The sequence below is a fragment of the Sinocyclocheilus rhinocerous genome, unplaced genomic scaffold (genome assembly GCF_001515625.1).
Source record: "Sinocyclocheilus rhinocerous isolate Xijiao unplaced genomic scaffold, SAMN03320098_v1.1 scaffold429, whole genome shotgun sequence".
Lineage (NCBI taxonomy): Eukaryota > Metazoa > Chordata > Actinopteri > Cypriniformes > Cyprinidae > Sinocyclocheilus > Sinocyclocheilus rhinocerous.
In genome coordinates, this window is record NW_015665829.1 from 850,720 (window position 1) to 873,572 (window position 22,853).

The 22,853-nt window shown below is 38.5% G+C and overlaps 1 protein-coding gene across 2 annotated transcripts in view; it reads left to right on the forward strand.

The window, feature by feature from the left end:
* LOC107731571 (protein tyrosine phosphatase type IVA 3-like) overlaps positions 1-22,853 on the forward strand; it is a 36,736-nt gene that overhangs the window by 6,051 nt on the left and 7,832 nt on the right. Inside the window, exons 1-4 of one of the 2 annotated variants that reach the window (XM_016542690.1) lie at positions 13,569-13,777; positions 14,433-14,888; positions 15,322-15,414; positions 20,612-20,742. In XM_016542690.1, the coding sequence (XP_016398176.1) occupies positions 14,784-14,888; positions 15,322-15,414; positions 20,612-20,742 (329 nt within the window). In that variant the 5' untranslated portion in view covers positions 13,569-13,777; positions 14,433-14,783. Of the gene's footprint in view, positions 1-13,568; positions 13,778-14,432; positions 14,889-15,321; positions 15,415-20,611; positions 20,743-22,853 lie in introns of those variants that run through there. The other variant, XM_016542689.1, reaches the window with a different exon arrangement.

A 22,853-nucleotide genomic window follows, 5' to 3' on the forward strand; every position in this document is an offset into this window, starting at 1 on the left:
GCAGCATCAGTGAAAACAGGCAGAGACAATGGTAGCTTTAGCAACATTAGCCTTACAGAGAGCCAAGAAGCTCTTTTGGAAAACAAAATATGACGCGTGATGCTTATACTTTGTCTGGAGTCTGGACGTTTGTGCACAAAGCGTTGGTATCGATCGCTCTTTCAGAAGCAATCTTTGCACAACTCCAGCGCTTAACTGACCCTCGTTTGTGAGGCACTCCGGCGTAAAATGTTAGCACAAACGTATAGGACTTTTCCATTTTTTTCCGGCATCAGTAAATCAGTGGAAAATAAATAGAAATCTTGATTAGGGCTTACCGACAAGCTGCGCAAAACCACGATCATATTTTGCGCATGTTTTGCGCAGCTTGTCGGTGAACAACGGCTCTGTGTAGTTAATGCTGCTCCATGAGGAAAGCCCGCACGTGATGGAGATTTACCGCTGATTACAGAATGGCTTTACTGACTAGATGGACGTTAAATATCGCATGCGATTTATCGTGCAGCCCTAATCTTGATTCTGTCTGAGCTATGCGTTTTAAAACAAACACGAACTAGTGTAAATGTAGCCTAACAGATGTGTAAACTGAAGACTATTTGAGCTTTATTAAAACTATTTTGCACTGATTTATTGTGTTGGTTACATTTTGTTCCTTTGTGCAGTACAGGAGATGAGTCTTTGAGTTATCATCAGTATATCAGTGGAAAATAAATAGAAATCATGATTCTGTCTGAGCTATGCGTTTTAAAACGAACACTAACTAGTGTAAATGTAGCCTAACAGATGTGTAAACTGAAGACTATTTCAGCTTTATTAAAACTATTTTGCACTGATTTGTGTTGGTTACATTTTGTTCCTTTGTGCAGTGGCACAGGAGATGAGTCTTTGAGTTTGTATAAACATCAACAAGCTGAAAAATAAAACCAAAGTTTTTTTTTTTAGATAATGTAATCTTGTTAAAATTGATTTCATAAAATTGGTATCGAAAAAAGTATCGTTCAGAAACCGGTATCGATATCGAAAATTTTTGAACGATTCCCAGCCCTAGACGTCATAGTAGTGAGAAATCTGGAACTGCTAGTGTGGAGAGACTGTTTATGATTTATTGGGATTATAAAACAATGAGTGGGTGGATTTTTACCATTATAGGCTGGTTGTTTTCACACACCTTATAAAAGTGATTTTTGCATTCTATGGCACATTTAAGTCAAGTAAAAACTAGTAACCAACAGTGTAACATGCATTAATTATAGAATGCAGTTTGCCAACTAAAATCACCTTTAATTGGTGATATATAATCGCACTTTATTTAAAAAGCCTGGGATCTCGACAGGAAGTTACACAACAGTGAACGTAACCGGTGGTTTTGATTGTCTTACATCCATTAACTTGAAACACAGACGAAAGCAGTCACTCTGCACGGATAGATCTACCTCCCAATGTCATATTGCTCTTTTACAATGGCTTATTGTTCTCATCCCATGAAGTGGTTGTAATATAAATGCTTTTAATTAATCCAGTGGAGGGCCATGGGTGGCTGCCCGAGCCTGCTGTGACGCAAGCCTGGGATTTAATCACGAGGAGACAGGGTGGGAAAAGAGGGAAAACTCATTCCCCCCATGTCAGGCTGTAAAAACAGGCAACACTTCTGGTGTTCAGTCAGGAACTTCTTCACAAATCATGCTATTAGTTTAAAATTTCAAAATAGGCACTGGGCGGCTTTTTTGAATCCCATACAATAATGTAAAATGTGAGGCCCATGCTTCAAGTTTAAGTGTGCAACATTTTGTATGCTTAAGTAATTTATTCTATCCCAGTTTAATGTGTAGAGTGTTTGGGAAACCTGTTTGAAAACAGTCATTAGGGGTGCACTATTTGTGCTACAGACATGAATAATAAGATTAAGATTTTTTTTAAAGTTTTTGAAAGGAATCTCTTATAGTCACCAAGGCTGCATTTATTTGATCAAAAATACAGAAAAAAACAGTAATATTGTGAAATACTATTACTATTTAAAATAACCGTTTTCTATTTTAATATATTTTAAAATGTAATTTATTCCTGTGATCAAAGCTAAATTTTCAGCATCATTACTCCAGTCCTCAGTGTCACATGATCCTTCAGAAATCATTCTAATATGCTGATTTGCTGCTTAAGAAATATTTCATATTATTATCAATGTTGAAAACAGTTGAGCTGCTTAATTTCTTTGTGGAAACTGTGATAACGTTTTTCAGGAACCTGATGAATAGGCGTTAAAAATAATTAATTTAAAATGGAAACCTTTTGTAAAATTATAAATGTCTTTACTGTCACTTTTGATAAATGTAATGCTTCATTGCTGAATAAAAGTATTATTTTAGTTTTTTTTTTTTTTTTGGCTCACTATCCCTAAACCTTTGAATGGTAGGGTATGTTATAACTTGTCTAAGTGATCAGATTTAAGATTTTTGCCTAGCAAACGATAAAATGTTCCACAATCAGTTTAATCTGGTTTGTGATTATACATTTCTATCTACTAAAATAAATTTGGGGAGAAAAAACACAATTGAATGTTAATGTCAAATTCAGGTACTAAATTGTAAGGCCTGTACCATATGATTTGATGTGGCGCAGTAGTCTCAGGGCTCGAAATTAACTTTTTTACTTGGTAGCACTGGTGCTCCCAACTTCAAAAAGTTAGGAGCACCACCAAACATTTAGGAGCACTCACCAAAAATGTATGAGCATCACAACTACAAATGCACGACAACAATTATATGCACTCGCACAAATGCTCCCAAATATATTTTGAGGTCGCACAGATTAAATTTCGGGAGCATATGCGACCAAAATGGTTGCGATTTCGAGCCTTGAGTCTCCTCTCCTTCAGGAAGATTTAGTATTTGTGATGTGGCCAAATGAACAGACTTCCCAGACTCCCTTCCACTCTCTCATGGTGGATTCTGGGTCACTAACTGAACACAGACCTCATCGTGATGGAGAGTCCAACTCGCATGCTGCATTACATTTAAAGGTGCAGAAGGTGTAGATTAGTATAAAATAATATCCAGTGGGAATTTTAAGCATTTGATTGCATGTTAGGCTTACATAAAATTTTGATTAAAGAATATTTATAAATGTGTGTGAATGAAATGTTTATTACTAAAGTAAATGAGATCAAATTCAATTCCTTTTTTCTTCAGTCAACTTAAAGTGGCATTCAGAGTCTATTTTGCATCTTTTGCATCATATTTCCAAGTGAAACAGGATATTCAGTGTAAATATTTGTAGGGTAGTGCCAAAGTTATTTCTAATTAATTTTATTGAGCATTTTGAGTATTTGTTTCATGTTGGCAAACTCTGGTTTGGCCCCCGTCTTTGTCTTTCCTTTCATTTGTATTTTTTTTATTTTTTTTGCGCGGCTGATGGTCCAGCTGCATTTCTCAGACAGGAAACCCTCTGACGTCAGCGTAAGGTTTGTGTGTTGTTTGAAAACTCACAGCTGCAGACAGGGAATGTCCCATGAAAAAAAACAGCATCCAAAATATTCACTTTGACTAGATAATGCGTTCTGGCTTTCTTGCTCTCTTTTTAAACTTTGTTAATCAGACTATGATAATGCAGGTGTATGGGTGTTCATTTGTTGACACAGGGCCATGCTGTCCTCTTGTTGACCAGTGTTCATTGCACACTGAAGTGTGTGTGTTTCATTGATACTTGCAAGACAGGATGAGGGATTTCCTGTGTTGTGATCCCCTTCCCTGCTCTGCCAAATTTAGGCAGTCCTGACCTTTCAGAGTTCTGTGAGAATTCGGATTCCTGCATTCAGACAGACCTCCAGACCAGACCGCTGGTGGTCTCCTAGGGGTTTACAGGAAGGCCAAATTGTCCAGCTTCTTGTGAAAGACGATCCCAGCGGATTGTGGTGGTTGGTTTAATGTGAAATTTATGCTAATTTAAAATTAGCATAGAAATTTTAAGATCCTATGAAATCCATTTTTATCCCCAAAATTCAGTGTTTTCCTTTTTTTTTTTTTGGATTCCATTTAAATTGTTGATTAAATGTTAGTCATCAAAATATATATAGGTATAGTTTATATTATAAATAGTTAGCAAATTTATTGAAAAAAAGGAAATTAAATTAATAAAACTTGTGATCAAATGAATATACAACAAAACATTGCATTTTTATTTTCTAGCCTTTTTTTTTGTCAATGTGCTGAACATTTTTGCCAAATTTGCTCCAAAATTTGCCAAATTCTGAGCCATTCCACATTATTCTTCACATTCAGTTTTAATGACCGCATTCTGCCCATGTACGCATCACGGAAATCATAGGGCCCTATACATTTTCTTTCAAATTTTTTTCAATGTTGATCTCATCAGTGAAATTATTAACTAAAATGATTGTTGATGATGATGAGTTTTATAGTTGCATTCATTGTAATTGAGACATGTTGAAAAAGACGCATTATGACGACAGTAAAACAATTTTAATTAAAAGGGGTATGTTGAATATTGATCCACTTGAGATGAAAGAGCTCAAAACCAGTGAACCACTTTGCTAGCAGTTTAACTGTCTCACTTCAACACGTTCTAGTCTGTGTATGAGATTAATCTCCTGATGTTGTTTTCTTTGAATACAAATGCCATTTCAGTCAAAATAAACTAGACTTGCATGAATATGCCATGACGAAATGCTGAGTACATTTAAAGAACGTTTTCATCAAAACTATCACTAAAACATGAAAATGGTATAAAAATGAGCACTAATTTCTTAATTCAAAAAGAAGTTGAGTGGTTTGTAAAGCAAAGGTGTTTTTTTGTTTTTTCGTGGCCTATCTGATACACATGTTGTTCTGCTCAAAGGCACCTGGAGGTTGTTGGCCTCTTCCTGTTTTCCTGTAAGTGGGCCCACTCGACATCTTCAGCTGCGTTTAAAGACTGTTAGCAGCGAGACCCATGAGGGACATCTGAATGGATCCATTTCCTTACAGCAGGAAAATGCCAGCAGTGATATCTGAAAAAACTGTTCCGGGTTAATACAACTCCAGATCTTCTGAAGTACTTTGTGCTTCTTTACTTTCTCAGGGATTGTTAACATGATTATTATTATTATTGATAAACCCATTTATTAAAAATGATTTTTTTAAAGGCACAAGTTAAAAAGTTTTCACCGCTAGAAGTCGCATTTTCAAAACAATAACAAAGGCGAAGCTTGATGACACTATGAAGGAGAATGGAACGATGGGAGATGTCGTTTTCACCATCCGCTTAAGTTCATCTGCTTAAAACTGTAGTCTAACCACAAGAAGGACGATTGAAATAACTTTAACTGCTCTTATAATTCCCATTTTTGCATGAAAAAATTAATAAGAACTACAAAAAAAAAAATTCTTCACATTTCAACTTCTGGAATGCCTTTCCCCGTTGACTTCTGTTGAACTGAAAACTGTAGTCTAACCAGAAGAAGGACGATTGAAATAACTTTAACTGCTCTTATAATTCCCATTTTTGCATGAAAAAATTAATAAGAACTACAAAAAAAAAAAATTCTTCACATTTCAACTTCTGGAATGCCTTTCCCCGTTGACTTCTGTTGAACTGAGCCAAAAGAGCTCAATTGTTAATATTGAAAATGGCACATCATGTTATGTCTGTTAAATGCGCAACCCTGCTGCTGTGCAGGTTGGGTTTAGAGGTGAAAGGCCAATTTAGGCAGGTTCAGTCAGATTGTGGAGTGTGATCTTGAAGCTGACATGATGAAATGCAAACCAATATTCCTGAGACTAATGCAGGCGGGGTAGTGTGTGATATACAGCACTGTATACAGTGGGTACGGAAAGTATTCAGACCCCCTTAAATTTTCTCTAAGTGAAGGGGCCTCCCGCTTTCATGGCACCGCAATCATGACAACTCGCACGTAGCTGAACAAATTCCTCCCGTTGTGATCCATGCATCTGAGAATATTGGAGACCAACTGCACTATCCCTGTGGGAGGCACATAGATCTGTAGAGGTGCATAGAGGTGCAGATTTGCCCCTAAGGGCCCATCAGCGGCTGTGGCACAAGTACACAATATTCCCTCCAAATCTCATTTGTTTATCATCACAGTGGATGGAGCTTATGAAGTTATGCCGGCATGGAGCTCCAATGGATATGAGATGACTTTATGTCTTCAGTAAAATCCACAGGGTTTTTTCAAATTGCATGCTTTCCAATTTTCTGGATTTTGTTTTAATGGTTTAATTAAGTGTTAATAATAGGATGTTTAATCAATTGAATTAATACAACAACAGTTTTTTTTCCCCGAAATTCTGTGTTGTTGGTTTTTAATACAAATGTATTATCAAACACCGTTGTAATCAAATGAATGCATACAACTTCAACAATTTAATTTTTCTTTAAAATTTAATCAAATGGTAAATTAATTCCCTTTCATTTTTGGAGAACAAAGTTTTGCACATTAGAGGTTTACTTTTTAAATTAATCCATGGATTAAATTTTTATTTATTTATTTTTTTTATAATGCTTTAATAAACTGTATAATTATTATTGTAAATATTACTTTGAGAAGTGCATTCTACGATAATATTTTTTCAAACAGTTTTCTCAAATCTTTCAAACAATTTTATTTTAATGAGTTGCCGTGAAGACCTTTCAGTTTCTATGTGTAGCTGACAATAGTTTTATCAAATTAAATGGTGAAATGCTCGTGAAATGACTCTTAGATAAGCTCTGAAGATGTAAAGTTCATGGCAAATGCTGAGAGCACCACAAGCCTCATGCGTACTCGAGTATGTTTAGCAGATGAAACTGCACTGCTCGTTCACACAAAGACACACAGAACATGCAGACTTTATATTTCAGTAGTAGTCGTTTGTGTAATATTCACTGACATTAGTCCATATCACTATTTGTTCAAGTGTTCAGCTCTACTTTTGATTTATTCACCTAAATTATGCCAAATTCCGTGACATTCTGTGTTATACGGCACGTGATTCCATTTGCGTTTCTGCATTGTGGAAACCAAAGGGCCCTAGTCACAACCTCATTTCAGTAGCTGACACCAATATCACTGCAATTTTATGATTCTTGATACCAATTTCAATAGCACAGCAAAAACTAATGCACAAATAAACACAGTCATGGACGCTTCAATAAGTTAGCTTGTTGGTTTCTGATCTCATGTTTCCTGGTTAACTTCATCTTGTACTTTCCACCACAACAACTTTATGATGCCGCTTTTTCCAGATCAACAGCCATAATTAATCACAGATTTTCCATCGCTCTGAAAAGTGGTTGGTCTCTCAAACAAAGTTTACTAAGCTAAACTGAGTTGGAAACAAACCCCCACCCGCTGTTATCTCATATCCAGTGGCCCAGTCCAGTCAGGGCTAAATGCATCAGAAAACAGCTGCCAGGCCTATTTATAACATGCAGGTGACATGCAGCACATGGGCCAGTCACATCATCACTCTGAGCTGTTTGTGAGATACTATTAACCTGACTTTGCATGTCTACAGATTCAGACCTCAGGCTTGTCTCTTTGACACATTTCTAGTGTCACTTAAGTGGTGCATATACAGGGACACTGTTCTTCTGTTCTTCTAGAAAGGCACTGTGGAAGTGTTTTTTATGGCTTGCATGCTATTTCCAGGAAAACCATATGAAAGTTTGCATGAGGAACAGAAATTGAAGTTATTGACTGAGAATCTTCCACTTCGCCACAGCTCTCATTCTTGCTGTCATATATTTAAAGATAGGGTAGGCAATTTCAGAGAGGCTAGCAATAGCAAGCTAGCTTTGAAAGCATAAGATCCCACCCTCCCTGCAAATCACTCTCCAAAGCCACGCCTCCTGTGTCTCACAACATCCTTTATGCCTGTATGTGGATTTTACAAATATGTAACCAATGAAAAGGATTTAAAAGAGCTTGGGAGCAAACCTCAGAACTCCATTAGCTCCTCAAATTGTCAGTCAAACTCGAACCTCATAACTCCGCCCTGCCTTTATCATGTATGAAGTGCCGCGCACAGTTTGGAGATGGATCTCTGCTTGTGTGCAATGCAAAGGTAAATAAAGAACTGGTTGCTTGAATAAGTACAGTGTTTTCTTTACTCAAACACTGTCTATAAAGGCTAATGTTTTTTTTGTGTTTGAAAAACGTGAGTCCGAGTCTGGTATTTGCCTTATAGATATAGCCAATATAGTACTGTTTTAAATATCCTGTGCATAGCGCGTCATCTTTTATATCATGAGATTTTGTCCAAATGTGTTCACCAACAAGAAAAACTGAGCGCCTGTACAACAACACTAAACCTGTAAGTTGATGTGATGCACTGACTGCCTCAGATGCGGGTGTTCCAGTGACGGACTAAATATATCTGCCATTCGCTGGTCAAAAACCTAAAAAATCCATCTCTATCGGAGCTTGATTTTCATAAAATATTAATATATTATGACACATGCACGTGTCTGACCATATATAAAGCCACTACACCAACTTTGATGGCACAGTATTTAATTATTTTTATGAAAAAAAGAGGTTTCTGCACCTCAACAATGAAAATTTGTGATGTCATCATCACTAGCAACATCATATAGCTACGTATGACCTTATTGTGTTCATACCTCAAGTTTCATCTTAAATGGGAGTACTACTTTTAATGAGATCCAGTTTTAATATACCATTTGAAGCAATGCATGTTTGTGCAGTTTTGTTATTTTAGTGCTTAGTAGTTGTGCCGTGGAATTTTTTACTTATCACAACTGTGCTGTGGCGAAAAAAAAAAGGTTGGGAAACATTGCTCTAAATTGCTAAATTCTTCAAAGCAGTGCTGCTACAACCATCAAAAACACAATGTTAATAATAATAATGATAATAATAGTAACAATAACAAAAATAAATATAGCTGCAAGCAGCGATGGCGGGCCCAAGCCGTCAGTGCAAACGCCACCCCGGAGGCATCAGGAGAACGGTGCACAGTGGGCACATGCATTTATAGTAACCGTCTGGCAGTCTGGTAGCTGCAAGTAGCGTTGAAAGTGCCCTCGCACCCAGAGCCACCTCCACCCGGTGGCTTCAGGAAAACCGTGAACAGTTGCCAATATGCATTTAAAATGGTAAATATAGGAAGAATATGTCAAAGTCATTTATATTTTCTAAATTTCATACTGCCAGCTGGTGGCGCTATGACTATAACTGAATACTGGCATGTAGATGTCTTCAGGCCAGGACTTATCAAACGTGAAGTTTGGTGCAGATTGAAAATGGTATGTTTGAGTTAGTGTAAAGCATGGCATATCCTGTTGCCAACAAGTGACACTATGATTATAACTGAATATTGGCCTTTAGACGTCTTCAGGCCAGGACTCTTTCAAACGTGTGAAGTTTGGGGCAGATCGGACATTGTATGGCTGATTTACAACAACATCATTTTCCATGGCAAAACATCGAAATTTGTCAGGCTGCCACGGACACGCCCGAAAACTCAAGATCTTCGCAATTTAGCATGATTACACTCACCCAATTTGAAGATGATCCGATTAAAACCGTAGGAGGAGTTCGTTAAAGTACGAGCCCTTAAAATGACAAAAACTGGAAATTCAAAATGGCTGACTTCCTGTTGCATTTAGGACTTTTTTGTAGGTATTGGGACATTACATGCATGATCCGAATTTCGTATACATGCGTGAAACATAGCGGGAAGGGCGCTTCGTTGAAATTTTGTTGGTGGTGCTATCGAGCCATTTTGCCAAGCCCAATTCTGAAACCCATATTAGATGTAAATTTCGCCACTTTTGACGCTTGTTCAATTGCAAAATCTGAATATCACACATGAATAGTAAGGACTTGGTGCATTCATGTCATGTCAAAAAGATCGTATTTACGAGTTGAACGCACGTGAACAACCACAAAGTTGTAATGATGACTGGGAAAATCTTCTTTAAGCCCAGAGTTTCGGAGTTAGTGGCTTGTCACTGAGAAAATATTGGTGGCACAATAGATGCAGTATCTGTGTTGATGGTACATTTATTGAAAGTAATACAATTATTTTTATTTTCCTCTTCAATAAAACTAAGTTGCATGTACAGAATACAATAGAATTTTACAATTAAAATAGAATATAATAATTTAATTTACAACACTTTCATAAATTGAATAAAAACTTAAAAAAACAAAAACACACTGATGCACATTATTTAATGTTTTTGTAGATAAATTTTGCAGATAAACTTTTGTTTAATTCTTTTTAAAGAAAAGATGCATCGCCATCTTCCTCCAAACAAATCATTTGAACATACCCAACTTCGTAAATACGAATTTCCCAGGAACAACGCACCATATGATATTTTTGTGAAATTAAAGACTATAGTTATTTAAGAAGATTTTTTCCCCCCTAAAGCCAAAATGTAAGTTTAAAACCAAAATGTAAGTTTTGAAAAAAACAAAAAAAATTTAAAAATTTGTCAGTTGATCTCGTTATACTGTTCAGGATGTTGTGTTCTCAGGAGGTAAATTAAACCAGTCATAGTAAAGTTCTTCGGCAACAAGCTGCCACTCGATATTTCAACCAAACAAACTTTGCATATTATCGCTACTTTTGCAATATAATGTGCATTGGCACTGCTGACATGCTTATCTCTTGTAACTTATCCACATTGTATGCACAAAATAGATGTGGACATGTCCAAAATACCAAAGAAAAGTTACTGGTTAGGTTAATGGTTTCAGTAAATGGTTGTTGTTTTTGCTTCAATCTAAAATTTTTGGTTGTCAAAATTTTGGTGCATTACTATTATTTTGCTATGAAGTTGTTTAATATTTCTCCTATCCTATTGAATATTTCTCCTATTATCCTATTGAATATCTTTGCTTAGTGTCCATATATTGCTAAAAACCTGTCCGATCTTGTCTGGAGGACATGACCCAGCCTAATTTAACAGGACTTGTATAAGACCATATGATTTATTTTTGTGGTCACTCAAGTATACTCATATTTCTCAAGTAGTCAAGTACGCATATAACCTTCATGAAGTCTGCATGTCCACAACCTGACATTCAGAAGAGGCCATTTTTTGGCACAGTCCAGACACTTGGTGACTCAATATAGCAACTCGACCTGCTCCAAGACTCTTCTGAAGGGCCAGTTTGTGTAACATGGAAAATCATGGCATCTGTTTATGTGTACAAATGAATATCTAAGTAGTTGTTGTGTGTTTTTTTTCTTTCTTATGGGCCACCAACGAGACCGAGGACCATGTGTAAAGTGCCCTAATGTTTCTCTGATCTTTTTCCAACCCATATCGCCTCTTGTAGGGGCCTTTTCATCTTCAACAAATTCCTCTTTTGCTTTCAAACATAAAATCATTTCAAATCGCTCTCGCTGTATTTTGATGTCATACACTGATGCACAGCGCTGCTTCAAGTCGAACACACCTGATATGTACGTGTATTTGCATCACTTTGACCGTTCTCTGTAGATCCCACCTTCTCACGCGCCACGATTGGTCGATTATGTACAATGCCTGCATGTTATTGGTCAAACTACTTTTCGATCATTACCTTCAGCAAAACAGGAAAACAAAGCCAAGACCTGGATATTTTAGGCAATATAGAAACCCTGGCCAGGACGTGTCCGGGAAAAAGATCACATATGGTCACCCTAGCACAAATATTTAACCAGTATTTGCAGTCTTATGGGACAAGATCTGGTAATTGGCCCGTGAAGACAAGCGCAACACTGTCATGTTTACCCTCAGTTCATGCTAATGCTGCGGGTTTAGCAGTAAATCTCACGCTGGTGTTGCTGTTGTTACCTCGACAGCAATTGTTTACAGATCTTCACGAGTCTCTCTGTGTGTATCGGTGAATGTGTGAGACCCTTGTGTGCTGTTGACATGGCACAGAATCACCCAGTTAACCTTACTCGGCATGAAGTTAACGAGTACAGCATCTCAGGGCCAGACCCCCGGTGGACCTGGTGACAGAAGTGTTCTTCTCACTGTTTGTTTTACATGCTGGTCTTTGTTCAACAGCTGAAGTTCAACAACTCATTGCTCCACACTGACGTACATCAAGGGTACATATTACTACTCTGAGGTACTAATATTATGCACACTTTAGGGGTAAAGAAGGTATAAAGGTGTCCCTTTGAGGGTACTGTCCCGGCGGTGACAAGCTGTTGTACCCCTAAAGGTACAGTTTTTTGCTATTTTTTTTTCTGACAGTGAAGAAACCATTTATAAATATAGTGAAAATCCAGTGTATATCAACCCTCACAGCCTTGATTTTGTTCTTCAGAGAAGTTGTTCAAAAGTAGGCTTATATTATCTAGTTTAAATGGGTCATTGTTGTTTGGTTGTTATTGTTGTACTCTTTTCTATTGCTCCACAAAGTGAATGAAATGATTTGTTTGTGTTTGAGCAATGAGGAATTTTGGAAGGGTGGATTAGTTTTAGGAAAATTATGTTTGTTTTGAAGAGAAGAAACGGAAATGAGGTTAAGCTTCAGTATTAAAGTTTGAATTAATTACCAGCCATAAGTGGTGGATTAGGATTGCATTTAAAGGCCTAATACAACTTCCCAAATTAAGTCTTTATGCGCCTGGTTTTTAAGCATTTACTCAAAGTGCACAGAACTCAGATGACCATCTTTTGCAATAAAAATGTACTTTTTTTATAATAATAAGATTTTGCCATTGTAGATTTGAATAATTAGAAAGTACTTGTAAAAAATGCTTAATACTGCCAAAATCAACACAAAAACATTGGAAAAATGTGTGCAGACTTATGTGACAAGTAGGCATGTGACAGTCAAATTTTCATATCATGATGTACAGTATTATCACAGACAGTACTGAATTACATTACAAAAACAGGCTGAAAAGATAAACTTCCTCCTATTGACAAGTTTAATAATGTTTTTCAAAAAACTTTGAACATTTAAATTTAAAAAATACACTGTAAAAAGTAAACAAATGTTTGAGACAGATTAATATGTAAAAACAACACAATTATAAAGAACAATATAAATAATCAGAACATTTTCAGATGTTTGGTCAAACCGCCCAGAATTGCCATCCAGCCTAAAAATACCGAGATATGATTTTTTTTTTATGTGAACACATCAAAACATTTGGAACCCAATATACTGTACTTCAAAACCTACAGCTTTACCCTTTTAGAAGGAGGATAAAGTATCAGCAGCATTCCTTCGTCCACCATGCTTCTGGTCCATATTGGGGTTGTTTACATCAAAGTCTTTTACGCAGCATACACACACTGTTATAAACGGTAACCGGTTGACATAAAAGATATTAATGTGCGATGATAATACCATGCGTGTACAAACCATATTACACAACACCAACACAAGTCTAGTGGCAAGTGTCATATACTAAACAAACTATTTTACTTAAAAGTAGTGTGTGGTATAAATGATACATTGAGTAGTATGCAGTTTATGTTTCATTCCAAACTATAATCACTTAAGGACTCTTGCAGTGCTTTTATAGGAGCATTGTTTATAGTTAGTGGCATCGTGACTCTAGCTGTATGGATGAGAGACTCGCCTTCTGTCAACACTCAGTGAGTCTCTGCACCTTTAACTGCTGAAGATACTTGTGTAGGTCCCTACAGTCGCAGATCAGCAGGGAGCGTTCAGTGAAACTCTAGAGCTCATGAGAGCAGCATTCATACATCAAAATCTCTCAGCGTTCACCTGTGCGTCTGAGCCAGAATGGACTGTAATCCATAACGCAAAAAATATTATTTAGAGAGACATAGCCGGGTAAGTAACAGACTTTTTGATCTGAAATGCTGGAATCACGTGTGATTTTTGCAGTTGTCATTTTAAAGTGCCTTTTGTTGAACTTTCACTGCTTAAAAATATTTGAATAATTGCTTGATGAACTTTTATAGATAAAAAATGTAATAAAACATTTAAACAAGCAGTGCATGTGCAAAAAAAGTGATGTTTAAAGTAAACTTGGAAAAGTAAATTAGAAGGTTTTATGAAGCACTTTAAAAAGGAAATGCATTAAAAAATGCGGTAACACTTTACAGTTGTTCATGCTTAGTTTATGTTAACTAAAGTAGTTAACTAATGAACCTTATTGTAAAGTGCTACCAAAAATGCCAAGTCTGGAAAAAAAGGAAAACGCCTGGGAAACGTATTTACTCTCATTTTCTGCTTTCTGTAAAGCCTCATGCCCCTATCAGCCTCTGTGTTGCGCAATGATTTGAATGCGTGTGTGTGAGTGGGATTGTGTGGGTGGGTTCGGGGACACTGCATGAAATCTGCGGTCACACACTCACAGTTAACATGAGCCGCGCTGTCATGTGTGCATCATGTTTGTCTTCAACAGACTTCCCTGCTTCTGTGTGCCAGTTAATTTTAGAGAAGAAATCTCATTTATCTCTTTTTCCGATTCTCTTTCCAACAGCTCTGTCCTTCGGTAGTGGCTTTGTCCATGGCGTTCTTGCAGAGGACTGGAGACTACTGCCACGCTCAACATCTACACGTCTAAACCCGGGGAGAAAACCGACCTACACCGATCTCTGGATGCACAGAGACACTCTTCCCTCTGCTGCCTCCTGTGGTCCTGCCACCCGAAACGCTTCACAAATCTAATGGGGTGATCTTACCTCTCTGGCTACAGTAAGCCATTAGAGAGAAGATATAAGCTATTGGGAACTTTGAACATTGAGGAGTCTTGCAGTGTTTTATTCACGAAGAAAGATCAGAGACTGAACAAAACCGCAAATTTGCTTGTAAACAATTTGGAGGAAGCACAATGGCTCGGATGAACCGGCCGGCTCCCGTGGAGGTGTGCTACAAGAACATGAGGTTCTTAATCACACACAACCCAACCAACTCCACTCTGAGCAGCTTCATAGAGGTGAGAATTTGCACACTGTCTAGCCTACCCCCGACACTTTAACCCATCTGTTTTCTCCCTGTTTCTCGCTTGAACGCACGCTCTTTTAGCAGCATGTCCCGTCTTGGCTCACATGGTCTATCTTAAGACAACTCCGCCATCACATGGCCCACTCATTCTTATCTTGCTAGGAAAGTGTGCATGAACCATAGAGGCTCTAATGATAACAGCACATCCACAAAGCCTCCGTTTCCATGGAAACCCATCCCAGTGCTCCAGCACATGGCAGGGATGAGGGACAGAGTGTGTTCATGGGCAGCTTACCTAACTTTTCCCCCCATTAAAATGATTGTGTTTGTATTTTAATGTGGAAAAATTATGTCAGAACATGGTGATTGTCTGGCTTGTTTTTTTTCTTCTGAATTAATTATTTTTTGTTCCCATCACGCTTCAGGATCTTAAGAAGTATGGTGCCACGACGGTGGTCAGAGTTTGTGAGATAACCTACGACAAAACTCCACTGGAGAAGGATGGGATCACAGTCGTGGTAAGTGCACATCTTCTTGATGCACTGTCAGCCGGACACTACTCCCCAAAAAAAAAAAAAAACTGTAGTACTATTCCTAAGCAGACCAAAGCTTTCAAAGTTCAAAAATAATGCAAAAGTAGACCCACTAAAAACACAATAACATTGGTGTATCTACACTATACCAAGTCTTCTGAAACTTTGGATAAAGAATAGACCAATATTTTTGTTATTCTCTTATAATGTCCCCCTCCAGTGAGCTGGTAACAGCTGTGAACATGTTAAGGCCAGTTCACACTAACACCAATGCGACTATAATAGACAATAGGTAAGGGATAATGTACATCCAGCTGGTTATCACTAATTTAACGCCTACAGGGTGATCAGGACCCCGACATGAAGTACATCATCTCACTTAATACACTGCAAAAGTATTCTTAACAAGTATTTGTCTAATTTTCCAGTTATAATATCTAAATCCTTAAAACGAGATAAATTTACTTGAGAAGGAACACTGCATACGACATTAAATGGATAGTTCACCCAGAAATGAAAACTGTCATCATTTACTCACCCTCAAGTTGCTCCAAACCTGTATGAGTTTCTTTCTTCTGTTGAACACAAAATAAGATATTTTGAAGAATGTTGGTAACCAAACAGTTGATGGTAGCCAGTGACTTCCATTTTTCCATACTATGGAAGCCAATGGGTACCATCAACTGTTTGGTTATTAACATTAAAATATCTTCCAATCCTATGCATTGTTGCTTCTCAAATAAAATTTTATAATTTTGAGGATTTTAAGATATTTTAAATAAGTAAAAAAAGACTAAAAATCCAAAAGTCATTACTTACTTGATAATCTTTAAATAAATATAAAATATTAATTCAATATGAAATAATTTTGTCAAACCGCTGAGTGATATGAATGACATGAAACTAGGACCGATATTTAGAAAATGGATTACCTGGGGAAGCTTAAAATTTAGTGGTCATTATACAAAAATATTTGACCCCAGAATGCCACCATCACCCGATCAGAATAAACAATTCCAACAAGCTGTGTAAATAAATCATGTTGATTTGACATTTAAAGGACCAGACAGTGAAAACAATGAAGAGGTAGGAGCTTCTGGTGCACTTCGGCAGTTATTGAAAATACTCTGCGTTAGAAGTTAAAAGTGAAACCGCTCCTCACAGACCCCCATGACCCCCGTATGCTCTCTCTCTCTCTCACACACACACACACACACACACACACACACACACACACACACACTATAGTCATTATAGGGAGCGTTCTCTTCCAAGCAGCCACACGTGTTTCTTATAACCAACATCAACGTTTCACTGTTGCTATGGTAGCTGCAGAGCCTGGTCTCTCCGTGTGGCCTCCGATCGGTCCCCGCCCACCTTCCCCCACCACCCAAACTTTCTTTTATACTTTTCCTCTTGACTTTCTCACAGCAAGCCTGAAAGAAAAGAGAAACCCAGGGCGAACTGTTGCATAAGTCCTATCTTCAATACCTTTTGTGGATATGAAGGACACGTTGGCTGCTTGACGCACCTCTGCAGTCCCGCAGCCATTTGCCAAACCTGATAATTCACACAAATATGAAGGAGAGGTTGGTTGCATGCACTGAATAAGAATTCTGTTAGAAGACACGTGCAAAAGAGTGCAACGCATTGGACGTCAGTTTCTTGCATTGGTGTTGAACGCCATCTAAAACATATGCTTGTTTATGTCCGCAGCTTCCTGGTGAGCTCATGCAATGTCAGTCATGTGGCGCACGAGTTGCTGAGAAACCTTGTCGAAGCAAAAAACCCCAGTGGGAACAATCAGTAGTGTTGTTCGCCTCGTGTATTTGTGTGAGCACCTGCAACAAGGGAGTAAACTGTGTGCTTCTGTGCCGTTCCGCACCCTTCCAACTTAGACCAACTGCACCAAGATCTGCGAGACTACAGGTTTGAGCAAGTGACCCTGCTACCTAATTCTGGATTCCCAAAGTAGGCCAGGGCTGTTTACCCAACGAGCATTACAACAGCGGCCTTCCATCCGCTCCCGAAAGGTTTCTGAGGCGTGTTTGCCCGGGAAATCAATAGGGTGGATTGGAGGGAAGTGGAGGAAGCGTTTGTGGCACGTCATTCATGCTTCAAAGGCTTTTCTGTAAAACCAGCCTCCTAGAGGCCTCGCCGGTCTGACTTGTTTACTTGAAAGGAATCTCACCTGCTAGTGTTGAACGTCCTGTCCCTAGGGCTATAGTGTGACTGCATATCGCTCATTGGTCCCGTGTGATAAGCGATATTTTGAGGCCTTTGAATGGCGACTTATGTGTATGTACTGTGAGAAAGCTCTTTATAATTAAGGCCTGCCCTGCCAAACCTCTCTGGATCACATGAGTGTGTGTTTGTGTGGGCACCTGTGCCTGTGAAGACATGCCAGTTTGCGTGCTGGTCTACATGAGCCTTAGCAGCTGAACCACATCAAGGTCCCTCAGCAGTGGTATAGGCAGGCAAACGGGAAAGGAGGGGTGGAATTTTCCGGATGTCCTGTGAAGCATGGTGAATCACCTCTCACCTTGAGGTCACGGGAGCACAGGAAAGCCGCACACGTATGCTAAATTTATGCCACACGTATGCTAAATTTATGCCGTGTTCCACATGCTTCTGTGTGAGTAAGGCAAAGGGGAGGCATGTACCACTTTTACCAACCACCTGAACACGGGCAGGGATTGAGAGACATAACAAGATGTACATCACCACTTTTGTGGAAATTAAGGGTTAATAGCAGAGTCTGAAGGTCCTTAGCTCCATACACCATTTAGCTTTGATCTCAGATTCTGTAGTGCATTGTTTCCCATTCTTTGTTCTGGAGTGTGTTTCCCAAAAGCATCGTTTACCAACTCTGGTCCCAAGTTTCCGTCACATTTTAACAATATGGTCATCAGGGTTGGGGGTAACACATTACAAGTAATGCGAGTTACGAAATCAGATTTTTTTTTAGTTAGCATTACTTTTAAATTTACAATGAAATATCTGGGTTACTTTTTCAAATAAGTAACACAAGTTACTTTGTTTTTCTATTTATTCACTGATATCTCTCCTGTCCCTGCGTTGAGAGAAATTAAGAGAGCGGTGCAGAGGCACTTCCTTCAGCCTGAGGCTTATTAATTTCACTTTTGGTGTGAAAGGGCCCTTACAGTTGCCAAAAATATAACTGGGATTTTTTATAAAAAATAAAAAAAAGCAAGCCCAGCCCAGGTGACAAAGTAACGCAAAAGTAACGTAATGCATTACTTTACATAAAAAGTAACAAGTAATGCAATTAGTTAGTATTTTATGGAGTAACGCAATATTGTAATGGATTACTTTTGAAAGTAACTTTCCCCAACACTGATGGTGATTTCCAAAACCGTAGTTCCAATGAACATTCACAAACATCACAAAGTTGTGTGGTTGGAACTACTCTTGACCTTGACCTACAACTTTGTTAGTATTAGTGTTAGTATAGTGTAAATGTTGTTAGTATAACGTTGAGTTTGTCGATAATGAAGCCACCATTTTTGAAGAGTGTGCATGTGCGAATGCACTTTTGTACGTGGGGGAACCCCGGACTATGATGTAAGAGGGAACCAATAATTGAATCAACCATATGTAAATACATCGAAACACATGGTGAACAAAAAAGCTAAGTAGCCTAAGTAGCCATTTTTATTAAGTATGGCAACAATCTGACATTAATCCGATCTCAAACTGATTCATTAGCAGAAGTTATTACTCCAAATTCATGATGATGTCATTAACAACCGTTCTATATTGTTGAACCAACATGGTTTGAGCAGCAGATGTGCAGAAAGTTACTGTGGTTTCGGGAAACAGTCAAGACTAGAATTGTCCAACAATGCAACGTACTATGGTACATAAGCAGCCAGTTACGTCATTGTATGGGAAACGCACCCCTGGAAGGTTATGTCTGAATGGTCCTCACTAACCCAAAACTGTTGCTGGTCTATGCTCCCTCAGCACCTTCACCATCTGGATCACCCACTTTTACAAAGAACCAAGTGTAGAAACATTTAGAAAAAGCTAGTAGCTCTCCCTTAGACTGTGAAACAGTGGTCCCAACCAGTATTTGGACATTTAAGTTGCATTTAAGAAGTCTTTGCATTAAATGCAAACCAGGTGGCATCTGTAAGCAAATGCTGCACTAGCTCTTCTCAGAAATTATCATAGTTTTTTTTTTTTTTTGCAATTCACACAGGTGTCCTTTTGGAGTAAACAAGGGTGTGGTTCATCACAATTAACTCTGAACATTATACACTAATGTTGGACAATCACAAGCTGTTGCAATACATTTTTTTGCAAAATATTTAGCTTTAAAAGTGTTTGTACAACCTGTTCGACCTGGTTTGATATTTAGTTGTATAATGCAATAACATTCATAGATTTAATATTTGACGACTTGTGGACTGTTCAACTGCAACACCTGCTGACGGCAATGATGGAGCTTGGAATAGCCAGGACAATTTTTAATATAACTCCGACTGGATTCGTCTGAAAGAAGGAAGTCATATACACCTAGGATACTTCGAGAGTGAGTAAAACACAAGCTAATTTTCATTTTTGGGTGAATTAACCCTTTAAGGGACATAAACAGGCTTTTATCTGTCAGGCTTTTATCTGTCCCTTTATACATCTAAGGGATGTATAAAGGGACATTCACACTGACTGTGATTTGTAGTGGCTGGAGGTCATATATTGTCAACGTCAGCAAATTGAGGCAACATTAGCAAAAACAACCACTGGATACAAATCTGAACAGTTTATCTATGCAAATGAGCAGCAGAGCAACCTTGAAATGGAACCATGAAATTAAAACAACAACATCAAACTGTCATGCCAGAGTGAACGTGTGTTGGCTATGTTGCCAGTGTGAGCAAGTCCAAAGTAATGGGTTGTTTCGAAATCAAAGCTTGTCTTTCAGTGTAAATAGAGGATAGTTCCCCCAAAATAACAATTCTGTCATCATTTACTTGCCCTCGTGTTATTCCAAACACAAAAGAAGATATTTTGAAGAATGCTCATAACCAATCAGTTGCTGGTAGTCATCGACTTCCATAGTATTTTTCCCTCAGTGGCTAAGACAGAAGTCATTTTTTTGGTGTACTATCCCTTTAATGTGCTGATGTGAAGGTGTAACTTGTTCTTCTCTCCCCAGGACTGGCCATTTGATGACGGCGCTCCCCCTCCCTCTAAGGTCGTGGAGGACTGGCTGAGTCTCCTGAAGAGACGTTTCATAGAAGAGCCCGGCTGCTGCGTGGCTGTGCACTGCGTGGCCGGTTTAGGAAGGTCAGTAAATGAGATTACAGAAACAGAATTGCATTGCTCTCAAGATTTAAACATATCTTTAACTAGCTGGCTAGCTGGTTTTTGCTCAGCCCTGGGAACTCTGGGGTAAATGGGTTCATTTCTTGTCTGGTGGCCCATAAGTAAGCCCACCTCTGGTGCCCTGTTCGAGACCTTAATCTGGAAAAGAATGCACTCTATAGAACATTATGCACCTCTGGCCTCCCAGGAGACACATCTCCTCTATTAACTGTGGATGAAGTTGATAGTCTCCTATGGGCTGAAACCGTACTGCGTACATAGCAAGCGAGAGGTATCTCTTCAGAGTGGCCAGAGTGCTCCGCCAAAGTCAACAGTCCCCAAAGTGCACTCACTCTGCTGCAGTCCTACTCTGTTTTAAGAAGCATTGGGGTGAGGGCCGAAGACAAAACAGGAAGTTGCTTTTTATGAGCATTTGTTATTACTGTCCTCCTCAAACGCGTGCTCTTTCCATGACCTTTATGCCAGACTGTCTATCCCACATGACTGGGCTATACGTGAGCTATACATGATGCTCCTAGTCACCTTGTGGTCGTATTTCCTTCCATACTGTGATTGATACACGAATGGAAACTCATTTAGCTGTTTTTTAACATTAAAAAAATTCAGGGGGTACAATTTCATGGTAACGACAAGGACAATAAAATCAAGCAATACTGCACAACATAATGTACTATTGCAGTTATAAATATGGAACAGTATGTCTCATAAGGAGCTCCTAAGGATGATGTATTTATGCTCTCTGTTGGCGCACGTACGGCGAAACAAAACACCCCAAACGCCGGCTGTAAAACAGCGAGTGACGTTAAGAGGAGGAGGAGGTAGTCTGGCCTCGCTGCTCTCATCCTTTGGGCGGTAAAACTCTTCTCTGACGCACTTCACCCACTTCCAAAGGGAATCGGTCTCGACTCTTGAAAGAGTGCCAGTGTTTTTTGGCCTGACTGGTTTATTTTCTTCTGATTCAGATGGCAACACTGTTTAGAGCTGGAGTTATGCTGTAAGATTTAACTGTCTTTACTGTGCAGCATATGTTTGAAAAGGAAGCTTTGAGGGTTAAATGTTAAAATTTGCTTTGCTGTCTAAATGGACATGGACAAGTCGTGGCTTGTTAAGGAAAGGTGCTGTTACTTTAGTAAGAGATCAGATTTAAGATTTTCCATTTGGCGAGCGATAAAGTGGAAGGAAAGATCTCATGGAATTTAAAGGGGAAGTCATATGCAGAGATCAGAATATAGTAGAGATTCTGCGGTGGGCTCTTAATGTGACTTGGGCCATTAAGAAACCACCTAGCAACTACCCAGAACACCTAGCAACAGCGCTACAGTTGTTTTTCACCACTCACCTTTATGGAAATTGTTGGGGTTTTTTTTCCGCTTTGCCTGAATCTTGACCTTTAGAATTGTGAAACATTAATTATTGTATGATGAATTAACTTATCGTAATGCCTCTTTCCACTCTTTTGAGAGCGAGAATGTGGCATTGCTCCATTAATCTGTTTTTCACTGTACAGCTACTAAGATCTATCTAAGATCATGGAACAACTGAGCTTTTCTAATGAGCCAATAAAGTTGTGTGTGTTAGGGTTGCCAGGTTTGATACCACAACGAAAACGAATATGCTGTTAAACACGCTTTTTATTAAATATGGAATACAATTAATATTAATAAAATATTTCTTCAAATATTAATAAATATTAAAAGTATTATAAATGTTTTTTTTTTTTTTAATGATTCAAGTATTCATTTGTACTAGGGGTGGAACGGTTCGCGGAAAAAAATCGAACCGCACGGTTCTCCACACACGGTTCGGCACGCGCTAGGACCGCGGTTCAACTTAAATCTGACAACGCATCTGTAATATGGTTTGCTATAAATAACACGTAAAACAAACAGGGTTCAGCTAATGTATGTTTCTGTTTATGGATGCGCATTCTGGCTTCCCAGTACATTACAACAACAGCGATGGAAAAAAAAAACGTGGACAAACCATTCACTCTTGCTCAATGCGAATGCCGTATGCTGGAATATGAGCATTTATTCCGTCATCACCCGGGTGCTGATAGCGCGCGCGCACAG